Consider the following 13,017-nt stretch of genomic DNA (forward strand, 5'->3'; position numbering starts at 1 on the left):
TGTTAAACAGTGGGCTTACAGCTTCTGTTTAAATTTGAACCCTGAATGTGTTAACGCATAAGAATTGCTCAGTGCTTCTGTAGTTCAGCTGAGTTCGAGCTATGTGCTCATTAGGTTGTGGATTCGACTCCCAGGGGCTGCACATGCTTTATGTATGCCAGTGGCTATGGAGTCCAGCATCTAACATGCTGAAAATGTAAATGTAAAATGGCTTTCCCATTGGTGTTTTGCCTGGTGAGCAATATCGCAGCAATTTATTGTTACCAACCTAGCAGCACCAAAATGGAAATTTCACATTGGATTTTTTTTTTCTTTTCCCTGTACCAACACATGCGCACACTTAACAGATTGTCTCTCTCTCCCCCTCCCCTCTCTGTAGTCTTCACTCTGTGTTTTCCTCTCATCTTCTTCGCGGGACTCCTTCCTCAGGTCAACACCTTCCTCATGTACCTGTTTGAACAGCTCGACATCCACGTCTTTGGAGGAAACGGTAAAAGCAAACGCGTGCATGCGCGTGCAAGTGTTGTTGTAAAGCCAAAATGGGTTCAGAAATACTGCTGTGGATTTGAAATGCCCCACCAACTATTGTCGCAGGTTGTATTTCTGTCCACCAAATTAACAAATGACAAATGCGCGTATGCCACATGAAATTAGCCAAATGCCGCGTTAGCTGGGTTCACCACCCCAGCACAGCCTCAAAATTAGAGCCCATTAATTTTAGAATAATGAGTTTAATTCGCTCTCTCTCTCTCTCTCTCGCGCTCTCTCGCGCTCTCTCTCTCCCTCCCACCTCTCTTCCAGCATGCACCAGTCTGCTCTCAGCGCTCTACAGTGTGCTGCGTAGCATGGTCACCGTGGCGATGCTGTACGGCCTCTGCTACGGAGCCCTGCAGGTGCCAAAATCCATTCCGAACTCTGCTTCCGAATGCTTGCTCCAGTTCAAGGGCACGATGAGATCAGCAGTAATCATGGATTAGCGCATCACACAAATCATACGCCAGACGCAGTATAGACGGTTCATGGGTTTGGGAAGGGTGTGTGTGTGTGTGTGTGTGTGTGGCAGAGGTGGTTTAACTGGCCAGTGCTCTCTCGTGCATGTCAGGTTAAGTAAAAGACTGATCCTCTGATCCCTGTCTGTGTTAATGGAAGTGTATTCAACATAACCAGCTGTAATATTCGTTTAAAGGGAAGAATGCTCATTTGCACTGTCTATGCTGGAGCTAAATGTCAGCATTGCTCTAATAATTTGTGTGTGTGTAGGAATCATGGGATCCTCAGCATATCCCTGTCCTGTTCTCAGTCTTCTGTGGACTGCTGGTTGCTGTTTCTTACCACCTCAGCCGACAGAGCAGTGACCCTTCCGTTCTCATGTAAGTGTGTGTGTGGATGGGTCTATAGTGGATGGACGTATGTGGTCTCTCTCTGTTGCGCGTGTGTGTGTGCTGGCACACGTGGGTGCGTGTTCATGCTGGAGAGAGAGAGAGAGAGAGAGAGTGTATGATGGTGTGAGCAGGATAAAGTCTCGGTAACAGTTGTAGCCATAAAACGCAAGTCCAAAAGAAAAATCTGTTTTTGCTTTGTTTTCACCACTGTTAAGTGCTGAGGGTTTATTTTTTAGAGGTGGAGAATGTTTGTTCTGAATAAGGGTGCGGGTGTGGCTGAGGCCAAGGGAATCCGTGAGGGTGGGGGCACAGGTGAGGGTGCAGTTTCTGAGCCCCACCCCCTCTCCTGCTCCACCTGCAGTTCCCTGGTCCAGTCGAAGGTCTTCCCCAACGTGAAGGAGCAGAACCCTGAGGACCCACTGGCTGAGGTGCAGGACCCTCTCCCAGAAAAACTGCGCAACTCCGTGGTGAGCAACGCACACTCGCTCTCAAAATGGCTTAAAATAAGAAACATGGCTGTAGACTTGACTACTGCTATAAGAAAAGATAAACTGAAGGCTACACTGTTTGTTTGTTTGTGTGTGTGTTTGCACCCGCTCTTCCCGTATACTCTCTCGCTGCAGAATGAGCGACTCCAGTCTGACCTGATCGTGTGTGTGCTTATCGCTGTGCTATACTTCGCCATTCACGTCAGTACGGTCTTCCTCGCGCTACAGGTGCGTACACACAAACACACACTTGCCTTCTCCCCATAGACACACAGCCTTGATCTTATTCTGGCCCTACTGGAGGCAGACTACATCAGCATTTCATCATGCTGCATGAACATCCCTGCAGATACTGCAGACGGAGCCAAAAAGGCACAATGCTAACCCCACCCGAACACCAGCCTACAGCGGGGGTTGAGGGCGGCAACCACACCCGGTCTCGCACCCGTGGTCTGTGATGACCACGTGACCCCATACGCTATCGGATCATTCGCACATATACCGGCCCATGTCCTTTAGTGCATTCACTGCCATGCTGAAACTTGCTGATGCTGTAATGCCGAGAGCGAAGGAAGTGTGTTGTGGTGCTGCCTAGTGTGAGTGTGAGTGTGTGTGTGTGTTCCTGGCATCTGGGCTCCTTTTGGACGACCAGGGCCCAGTTCTGGCATTACCTCTCCAACACGTCCCCTGTGTGGTCGGTGACAGTGGCACCGAGTAATGTACATAGAACAAGAACTTAAGAAGTCTCTCTCTCTGTCTGTCTCTCTCTCAGCCCTTCCTGAGCTATGTCCTCTACGGACTGGTTGGTACGGTGGGGCTCCTCACCCATTACTTGTTGCCCCAGATGCGGAAGCAGCTGCCCTGGTACTGCTTCTCTCACCCACTGCTCAAAACCAAAGAGTTCTACCAGTTCGAGGTCCGCGGTGAGTCCTGACCCCTGGGTACCGGGCGTTCCTGCCGCCACGGCACACTCATTCGGCCTACGGCCTCACGCTCTCGCCACTAAACGTGTGCGTGTGCGTGTGCAGATGCTGCTCACGTGATGTGGTTTGAGCGCGTCCATGTCTGGCTGCTGTTCGTGGAGAAGAACGTGCTGTACCCGCTGGTGGTGTTGAATGTGATGAGTGGCAGCGCTCAAGAGCTTGCCAGCTCCAAGAAGCTCAACGCCGAGTCAGTATCCATGCCGCCGTTGCCCGGGGTGACGTTCAGGCTGAGCCTCCTGTCTGTGCTGTCTTTATTAGTACATGGTGCTGCTGTGAATAGTGTATGGATTATTGAAATATAACTTTGTACTGTGAGAAGGCACTCCGACCGTGGGCAGCGTACTGAAAAATATTCAAGGTCAAATTTATTTAAATAGCACCTTCTGCAAAGTTGTCACTGAGATGATTTCTTCCTCCCTCTCTCTCTCTCGCACGCACTTTCTGTGTCTGTCTCCCCCACCCCCAGAATAGCCGCTCTGCTCATTGCCGTGGCTGGGCTAAAGCTGCTTCGCTCCTCCTTCAGCAGTCCGACGTATCAGTACGTCACCGTGCTCTTTACTGTCCTCTTCTTCACCTTTGACTACCGCCAGCTCTCCGAGACGCTGCTGCTCGACCTCTTCGTCACGTCTATTGTCTTCAGCAAGGTCCGTGCCACACCCAGCGCACATCCCACCGTAGCGATGGCTGCATAGGTACAGTAGTGTTATATACTGACGTGTGTGTGTGTGTGTGTGTGTGTGTAGTTGTGGGAGCTGCTGTACAAGCTGCACTTTGTCTACACCTACATGGCTCCGTGGCAGATCACATGGGGCTCTGCCTTCCATGCCTTCGCCCAACCCTTTGCTGTGCCTCGTATCCTTCTGATGGGGCGGGCGGGCGGGTGGGCGGGACAGATGCTCTGTATCTCTGAGGGCAGGCTGGGAGTGTCAGTGGTCCTTAGCTCCACCCCTTCCCAGACTCCGCCATGCTGTTTGTGCAGGCCATCGTGTCCGCCGTTTTCTCCACTCCTCTCAACCCGTTCCTGGGCAGCGCCATCTTCATCACATCCTACGTGCGACCTGTCAAATTCTGGGAGAGAGACTACAAGTGGGAATGCTTCTTTATGACTCTTTTACTTGGGTGTTTGCATTTAGTGAGCCATCCAACAGACTAAGTGTGTGTGTGTGTGTGTGTGTGTGTGTGTGTGCGTGCCCTGCAGTACAAAGCGTGTGGATCACTCCAACACCAGACTGGCCTCTCAGCTGGACAGAAACCCAGGTACCATCACACGCCTTATACAGCGTCCCTGTGGTACATGTGTTCTACAGCACTGCCTATGGCAAATACATTATAGAGTACACATACATCCTTTTAAAGTGTTGTGGCTTACAGTATACACTACTCTGAGCTGGCCTCACGCACACTCATACTTTCAGGATCAGATGACAACAACCTGAACTCTATCTTCTATGAGCACCTGACACGCTCGCTGCAGTACTCTCTGTGCGGGGACCTGCTGCTGGGTCGCTGGGGCAACTACGGCACGGGCGACTGCTTCATCCTGGCCTCGGACTACCTCAACGCCCTCGTGCACCTCGTGGAGATTGGCAATGGCCTCGTCACCTTCCAGCTGAGAGGCCTGGAGTTCAGAGGTGTGTGTGTGTTTTTGTGTGTGTGTGTGTGTGTGTGTGCGCACGTGCAAGTCTGGGTTGGTTCTTGGGGCAAAAGTGTCCTGACTGAATAGGAAAGGCAGAGAAAAACTTGCCTAATCAAGACTGAAAAAATGATCCTCCCAAGGAAAAGTGCTTTTTCCGAAAGTTTCCTTTTTTTTTTTTTTTTTTTGTATGCTTTGACCTCTGGTTAAGTTTAGGGTTATTATCAATAGGTAGACAGATGTAAAGAACACACCTGCGTGCGTGTGTGCGTGCGTGTGTGCGTGCGTGTGTATGTGCGTGCGTGCGTGTGTGTGTGTGTGTGTGTGCAGGCACCTACTGCCAGCAGCGGGAGGTGGAGGCCATCACGGAGGGCGTGGAGGAAGACGAGGGTTGCTGCTGCTGCGAGCCCGGCCACGTGCCCCACCTGCTCTCCTTCAACACCGCCTTCGGCCAGCGCTGGCTCGCCTGGGAGGTGCTCGTAACCAAGTACGTGCTGGAGGGCTACAGCATCACCGACAACAGCGCCGCCTCCATGCTGCAGGTGTTCGACCTGAGACGCATCCTCACCACCTACTACGTCAAGGTGGGGGCCACACCGTCTGTACGTTATGTACGTTTGTACATAAACAAAACTGTCCGCAGTGTTTCGGGTGCATGGTTTTCGTGTTTGGCTTGGAGAGAGAAAGGCCTATATGTGTTGGTGAAGAATTGTCTCCTTTCCAGGTGGCTTTTTTCCACACGCTTTTATAATCGATAGGAAGAATCTTAGACCTCGTCATGACTATTCCATTTCGATTATTTCCAATGTATGACATGACCCGTTAGAGCCGTAATACACCGCACGTTTCGCCATTTCTTATTCCTGCGTCAAAATTAAAATCCATTTTTGATATGTTAACAATATATTGATTCTACTGGTATGGCTTCAAAACAAGAGATTGCAGAGGAGCATATCCTTGATGATGATGATGGTAAATTATTCAAAAATTACAAAAAACAACCTGACTTTCTTCATATGAAATGTACATTTTACAAATTTCATACAGTTTACAATCTTAAGCTCTGCTTGAGTGAATAACATAACATTTACCACACAACCTTTTCAATAAACTCTCAGTAGTAGCACAATATGCACTGAGGCATCTATATCGTAGCCTTTAGAATCGATATGGTGCTCAAAAGTGATGTATAGTTGCACCTCTGAAAACTGACCGGCAGTTTGCTGCTGCTCTCTGTTTGTAGGGTATTATATATTACGTGATTGCGTCTCCTAAGCTGGACGAGTGGCTTGCAAATGAGACCATGCAGGAGGGTCTGCAGGGTTGTGGGGAGCGCAACTACGTTGACCTTGACCCAACCTTTAACCCCAACATCGACGAAGACTATGATCACAGGTTGGCTGGTATCTCCAGAGACAGCTTCTGTTTGGTCTACCTCAGCTGGATACAGTACTGCAACTCTCGACGACAGAAGGTACATGCGCGCGCACACACTCACTCACACTCACACTCTCTCTCTCACGACATTTATACCATAGCTTCTATATGCTGTTGTGACTAGACTGACCTCATGTATTAGCATTGATCCTTTGTCTCTGTCTTCTCTAACATTCTCTCTCTCTCTCTCTCTCTCTCTCTCTCTCTCTCTCTCTCTCTCTCTCTCTCTCTCTCTCCCTCCCTCTCTGCAGCCATTGGACTGTGAGAAAGACTCACCATTGGTGTTGCTGTGTTATGGGCTTTGTGTGTTGGGCAGGAGAGCACTGGGCACTGCAGCGCACCACATGTCCAGGTAGGGGCGCTGTGAATGTATATTTTTTATACTAAAGCAAACGTCTGTCTTATCTATCATTTAGTAATTATTTTACAAGAATCCTGACAAGGTTTTGAGTCAAGTCAGTCATATTAGTATATCCACATTTTAGAAATGCAGGCAAAGTCTTTTAATCTCATTTAACCACCATGTTTTTAAATGGTGTATGAGCTACTATACAGAACGAGGACTGTCTATATCTTCAGCTGACCATTTTTGTTTTGTATTTGTGTGGTTTTGTTTTTTTTTGTTTGTTTTTTGTTCTTTCTCTCCCTTCCACCAGACATTTTATTTGGTTAAATATTGCTTACATCCAGGCCAACTGGCATCTGTATTTGTCATCCTTTAGATGTCAGCAACGAAGCATTATGGGTAAAGGTTTTTAGAGGGGTGTCCTTGCATTAATGCTAATTTAATGGTCATTTTTGTTGTTCTCTGTTCATAAATTAACTGTTTTGATGTGTGTGTGTGTGTGTGTGTGTGTGTGGCGGCAATGGTAGCTCAGTGGTTAAGGTATTTGACTTGTAGGCCCACTGTTTCCACTGTTGGGCCCCTGAGTGAGGCCATTAATCCTCAATTGCTCAAATTGTACTCAGTCATAATTGTAAGTCGTTTTGGATAAAAGCATCAGCTAAAAGCCATAAATGTTAACATTTCACAATAGTTCTTATAAATGTGTTTACTGTATAAATGTATACCAGCACCTGCCTTTAGTCAGAATCAGTGAAAGCTGCAACAGTGTACACAGGGTACAGGATTCTGGGACAGTGGGTCACCTGTGTACACAAGGTTCAGGAGTCTGTCCCAGAGCCCTGAGAACACAGGGTTCACAGGGAGAGTCAGACACTAGCTTAAAGGCTGAGCAGCTATAGAGGAGGAGTACCTTATGATCACCCAGTGCATGAGCAAGAATCAGCATAGGACTAACAGTAATGGTTGTCTTTTCTATTGTGTGTGTGCGTGTGCGTGTGCGTGTGCGTGTGCGCACAGTAATCTGGAATCGTTCCTGTATGGCCTACATGCCCTGTTTAAGGGAGATTTCCGGATCTCTTCTGTGAGGGATGAGTGGATCTTCGCTGACATGGAGCTTCTCAGGAAAGTGGTTGTACCCGGAATACGCATGTCGCTCAAACTGCACCAGGTGAACTTTCCACGGTTCAGAGACCTGTTGAATGTTGTTTCTTCCTCGTAGCACTACGTTATTCCACTGAAACCAAACAAGCCTGCTTTTCTAGTCTAAGTCCATTTATTACTGCCTATCAAATCATTCTATAGTCACACTCTGTGCTTCCTCTCCTGCGTGTTTGTTTGCGCTCGCTCGTCCTCCCGCCTTCCTTCTTCTGCTCTTTCAAGTCAAGTCATGGTGATTTAATTGGCATCGTTGTGTAAAGTACAGTATTGCCAAATCTCAAGATCAGTATCAGAAACTGTATGTACTTTAACATGTTCAAATGCTGATGAGTAGCACTAATAGGATAAAAGCCCAACCATCATCACTAATAATAATAATAATAGTAATAATAATAATAATAATAATAATAATAATAATAAAGAAGTGTAGGTGACAATATAGATGCTAGCTAACAAGCCGTTACAACATTATCAAGATATTATAAGCAAACATAATTAGCAAATGTGTGTGTGGGTGGGTGGGGAGGTTTTTTTTTTAATTATGAGACAGAAATGAGAACATTGTCACTGATCATGACATGCTGGTATCTATTTGGCAGCACCGATTGCTGTATGCTTTACTATCGCTGGGTCCCAATGACATTTCTAATTTGCTTTTGAGATTTGGATTAATAACATCCCTGTTCCAGAGAGATATCTTTACTTTGTTTGTTATAATCTGATTTATTTTAAGAATAAATGGTGGAAAAGCAGTTCTGGTCGGAGGCTGGCCGGTGTGGGGAGTTGTTACGGTTGGAAAGCCTCAGAACCGGCTGACTAAAAGCACTCGAGTTCTTGGTTCTGTAGTGCTTTTTAAAGTGCAGCGTTTCTCTGGGTCTGGTGTTTAAGTGCATGCAGGGCCCGTTTTCTTTCTTTTTTTTTGACTGGGGCAATGAGCCTCATTCAGTCTGTGATGACCACGTGACCCCATATGGAGCACCGAGCTGATTTACGTTATCAGATAATTCGCACATATACCGGCCCATGTCCTTTAGTGCATTCACTGCCATGCTGAAACGTCCTGATGCTGTAATGCCGAGAGCGAAGGAAGTGTGTTGTGGTGCTGCCTAGACTGACTGACTGTGTGTGTGTGTGTGTGTGTGTGTGCGTGTGCGTGCAGGATCACTTCACATCTCCGGACGAATACGAGGACCACAGCGTGCTGTTCGAGGCGATCTCCACCCACGAGCAGACGCTGGTCATCGCTCACGAGGGCGACCCGGCCTGGCGCAGCGCGGTGCTGTCCGGTTCACCCTCGTTGCTGGCCCTCCGCCACGTTATGGACGAGGGCACCGACGAGTACAAAATCATCATGCTCAACCGCAGATACCTCAGCTTCAGAGTCATCAAGGTGGGCATACAGCAGGGGGAGAGACAGAGGGCCCGTGGGGAGAGGTACGCGTCTGCTCCCCTGCCAAACATCAGGCCTGTGCAAAAGCAAGCAAGAGAGAAGAGTGATGAAGATATAGGCTGAAGAAAAAGGGAGATCACTAGTTGATTTTTTTTGTGGTTGTAACTGGAGGATGTAAATGCAGATGGAGAGGTGGCCATCGTGATGTGAATCTCTGTAAGGAGAGAGGCTAAGGATAGAGAAATATGGTTTTCAGTACAGAAGAATTTGATTCAATTGCCCAGTATTTCTGTTGTTGGAGTCTTTATTATTGTGTTTGTGTGTAGGTGAATAGAGAGTGTGTGCGTGGCCTGTGGGCGGGCCAGCAGCAGGAGCTGGTGTTTCTGCGGAACAGGAACCCAGAGCGCGGAAGCATCCAGAACGCCAAGCAGGCGCTCCGCAACATGATCAACTCGTCCTGCGATCAGCCAATCGGATACCCCATTTACGTGTCACCCCTGACAACCTCCTACTGCAACAGCCACGCCCAGCTCGGCCGCATCCTGGGAGGCTCCATCAGCATCGCCAGCATCCGTGACTTCATCGTCAACACCTGGCACAGGTGTGTGAATAAATAAATATAATATATATATATATATATATATATATATATATATATATATATATATATATAAAACTAATGTCAAGAATAAAGACCATGTCTGAAACTCCTCCTTCTTAGATGTCTTCATGTTTTGATTTCCTTTTTCCCCTTATATAACATTTTCCTCTCTGATTTCTTCTCTGAAATTTCCCCTCATACCTCCTCTCTGAAGTGTTTGGAACTTGTGGGTGTGGATATGTGTTTTATTGTATGTGGGTGTGTTCTCAGGCTACGTAAAGGTTGCGGGGCAGGCTGTAACAGCGGCGGGAACATTGAAGAGTGTGATGGTGGCGCTGTAACATGCGGCAGCAGGACCAGCGGGCATTCTGGGACCACGGGCTCGGCACCGAGCGAATCTCAGCACGGCACGGTGTGGCAGGCTAGAGCTGGCGGCCCCGCCCCCCAGAACGCATACACGCCTCACTCACTGGGTGAGCACGACGCACACATACTAACAGTGACCGTGTAGTAAGGCGCGCGCACGCACAGAGCAACGTCTCACTCGCTCATTCAGTATAACTACATGCCTTGGTGCTCATTTTATGTGATTTCCTCCCTCCCCAGGCACTAGTCAGAGCTCTCAGTCAGTTCAGTCGGCCCTGGCGCGTCACTCCCCTGCGCGCGCCTCCAGCCACTCATCCTCGTTCCGCCACAGCAGCAGCCGTCACTCGTCTCTGCGCACCTCCGCCACAGGCCTGGAGCCCTGCCGCCGCTCCTCCAGCAGCCAGCTCTCGCTGCGCACGCTGCCCACCTCCCTGCAGCTCCGCCTGGCCGCTGGCCCCGCCCCCGAGCCCGCCCCCGCCGGCTCCGCCTCCGGCCACCCCATCCCACCGTGCAAGCGCCACGCCCTCGCTGGCCTGCTCGGCACCGAGGGCGGCGTCCCGGGGGTGGAGCATCACCACCCGCTGCACCCTCTCTACCCCCACAACCCCGTCGTTGCCTGCATTCGGAGGGACGACATCTCCTACAGGGTGCAGGTGAGAGGGGTGGAAATCGCAGGCTGTCTCTGCTGTCATGATGCTGATATTTTTAATGTCAGTACAATTCTTTATTAATATAGACAAAGATATTTAGAGTGTGTGTGTGTGTGTGTGTGTGTGTGTGTGTGTCTGTATGTGTGTGTGTGTGTATACGGTATATATGGATGCTTTGTTATTTGTGATACCATTTGCAATGCTATGGGGGAGGAGGTGCAGTGGCCTCTGTCCATCAGCTCAGCGTGAAGGGAGAGAAGCAGGAGAGACCCCAGAAAATGAGTACTGCTGTTGCTTCGCATTTCAACTGCTCATAGGCTGCCTTGTCCTGAGTCGGATATGTTACTTCCCTGCCTCGCGACGCATTTGGGTTGAGGCTGAACTTTACACAGAACACTCTTGTTCACTCACTCGCTCCTCAGGAGATGCTCTTCATGGCAGTGTATTTTTAGGTTGCGGTATGACTACTGTGTGCGTGCTTGTTACAGATAGTGGACGTGAGTCAGGTGCTGGACACCATTAACCTGTCCAAGCGGAAGGAGCTGGTATGGCCAGACGAGTCGTTTCGGCTGCGGGCCGGACGGAGCTGCTGGAGGGACTGGAGCCCCCTAGAGGGCATGGAGGGACATGTGAGTACAGCACAATAGATTTGATTGTGTGGAACACCCCCCCCCCCCCCCCCCCCCCCCCCCCCCCCGGATCATGTTGCACTTGCTATGGAAATCTGTTCAGGCCATCAGGTACAGGCACAAATACAAGGTTTTGTGACTTGAAATACTTCTTTGTCTCTCTGTATGTTGCTCCATTTCCTTCCCCTCTCTCTCTCTCTCTCTCTGTCTCTCTTCCCCGCCGATTAGGTGATTCACCGGTGGGTGCCTTGCAGTCGTGATCCTGTCAGTCGCTCCCACATGGATAAGACCATCCTGCTGGTTCAGGTGGAAGACAAACTGGTTCCAATCTTAGAGACTGGAGTGACTGACCTGGGGGCAGAGGTGTGAAAATGCACACACTCGTACTCCTTCAGGCCAGGCGACGTAGTTTGCATATATGCAGAGGATGGGTGACGCACCCCTTTTCAAGATGCCGATGGGGGAACAGAAAGCCAGAGGAAAATAGCAAAAAACACAAGCACGTGCGTACACACACACACACACACACACACACACACACACCCACTGTGCTGAAGCACACAGGCATCATCTCAGGCAGAATCCTGCCTTGCTCTGCATTGCTCAGATATGCTGCATGACAGAACAGCCCTGTTAAACCTGTTTTCTGTTTGGCTTTTTTTATTTGTTATTTACTTTTTAAAATGTATTTATTTTTTGAGCAATGCTGAGTTTTGTTGGAGGGGTTTTATATGTTTGATTTCTATGCATCCCATCAGGACTTTGGGTTTCTTCAAGCAGATCACACATCCCCTGCCCGAACAGTTCTAGCACACACACACACAGGCACAAACCACACACAATGAACTCTGTCCTGGCCTTCAGATAGCGAGAGGTCAGGGGGTGGGGGTGGGGGGAACCACTTGGTTTTTGTTTTTTATGATGACACTCTTCATTTTCTAATCTTTTTGCCAAATATGGCCTGGAGCACTGGGATGCCCATGACCTCATTTCCACAACCATGCGAGAGATGTGATTTGGTGTTTTGATTTATTATTGATGAGGACAACCGAGAAGGTGACGTCAGGTTGGCAGTGGACCGCACATTCAGCTTAAAACAGCTTGGCTTTGTCGTTCATCTGCAATCCATTGTCATTCTGGTTGTGTTTTGTCAGACATTGGTTAAAAAAAAAATACAATGAGGATAAAGAGAGACACAGATTGCACTATGCGTTTCTTTTTGTATTATGTGTTGTGGTTTTTTTGTTTTTATTTTACAGCGATGCACTACAATCTCTAGATTATAATGCATTTTTATTTATTATACAGAATCTAAATCGCCATGCCTTGTGAATGAAAAATGCAATCATTGTGGGGTTTTTTTCTTCTAGCTTTCTACTTTAACTTGAAGGCAGAAATGGTTTTTATTGAATATAGTTATATATGAAAATATATTATGTCACTGTAAAAAAGTTTTGCTTTAAATATTTATTACTGTGGTTATTCTATTTACATTTTGTTATATATTTTTCATTTATGGGACAAAAAAAGGTTATATAAGTGTATCAAGGACCATCGGTTAAAATGGAGCCGAGCTTCTAATGGACTGTTTCGCTGCCTAACATAAAATCTTTTATAAGATGGAAAAATAAAAACGTTTTTAATGCTGACTGTGAACTGTTAAACTTCAATTTTTCATGTCTGCTGATCCATTGCTTTAGAACACGTTGACAAAACTGGTTTTGTTTTTTCTTTCTTTTAAAAGGTCACAGTCCATATACCTGCTGAGCTCAGAGCATATGACTTGCCTGCGCCCAGGTGAAGGGTGTCCTGTAGTAAATGTAGGAGCGTGCTAAAATACAGCTATAGACAAGTAACGTGATTTTTCTCGTGTCATCTTGATTTAAAAGGCGTCGTAATGTTTCATTAAGGGCTGGGTAAACCATTTAGCAATTTTGGGCCGTGATAGTCGACC

The 13,017-nt window shown here is 48.0% G+C and overlaps 1 protein-coding gene across 1 annotated transcript in view; it reads left to right on the forward strand.

The window, feature by feature from the left end:
- The window catches only part of pcnx1 (pecanex 1), a 28,971-nt gene extending 16,259 nt beyond the window's left edge, over positions 1-12,712 (forward strand). Inside the window, exons 15-36 of the mRNA XM_035531480.1 lie at positions 380-490; positions 802-893; positions 1,261-1,370; positions 1,744-1,849; positions 2,006-2,098; positions 2,643-2,793; positions 2,899-3,040; positions 3,320-3,497; positions 3,597-3,705; positions 3,810-3,939; positions 4,052-4,110; positions 4,269-4,484; positions 4,817-5,070; positions 5,730-5,960; positions 6,175-6,275; positions 7,287-7,437; positions 8,587-8,817; positions 9,144-9,418; positions 9,689-9,891; positions 10,025-10,437; positions 10,923-11,063; positions 11,292-12,712. Coding sequence (XP_035387373.1) covers positions 380-490; positions 802-893; positions 1,261-1,370; positions 1,744-1,849; positions 2,006-2,098; positions 2,643-2,793; positions 2,899-3,040; positions 3,320-3,497; positions 3,597-3,705; positions 3,810-3,939; positions 4,052-4,110; positions 4,269-4,484; positions 4,817-5,070; positions 5,730-5,960; positions 6,175-6,275; positions 7,287-7,437; positions 8,587-8,817; positions 9,144-9,418; positions 9,689-9,891; positions 10,025-10,437; positions 10,923-11,063; positions 11,292-11,432 — 3,638 coding nt within the window. The 3' untranslated portion in view covers positions 11,433-12,712. The remainder of the gene's footprint in view (positions 1-379; positions 491-801; positions 894-1,260; positions 1,371-1,743; positions 1,850-2,005; positions 2,099-2,642; positions 2,794-2,898; positions 3,041-3,319; positions 3,498-3,596; positions 3,706-3,809; positions 3,940-4,051; positions 4,111-4,268; positions 4,485-4,816; positions 5,071-5,729; positions 5,961-6,174; positions 6,276-7,286; positions 7,438-8,586; positions 8,818-9,143; positions 9,419-9,688; positions 9,892-10,024; positions 10,438-10,922; positions 11,064-11,291) is intronic.
- The last annotated feature ends 305 nt before the right edge of the window (positions 12,713-13,017 follow it).

Source organism: Electrophorus electricus, chromosome 11, assembly GCF_013358815.1.
Source record: "Electrophorus electricus isolate fEleEle1 chromosome 11, fEleEle1.pri, whole genome shotgun sequence".
Classification (NCBI taxonomy): domain Eukaryota; kingdom Metazoa; phylum Chordata; class Actinopteri; order Gymnotiformes; family Gymnotidae; genus Electrophorus; species Electrophorus electricus.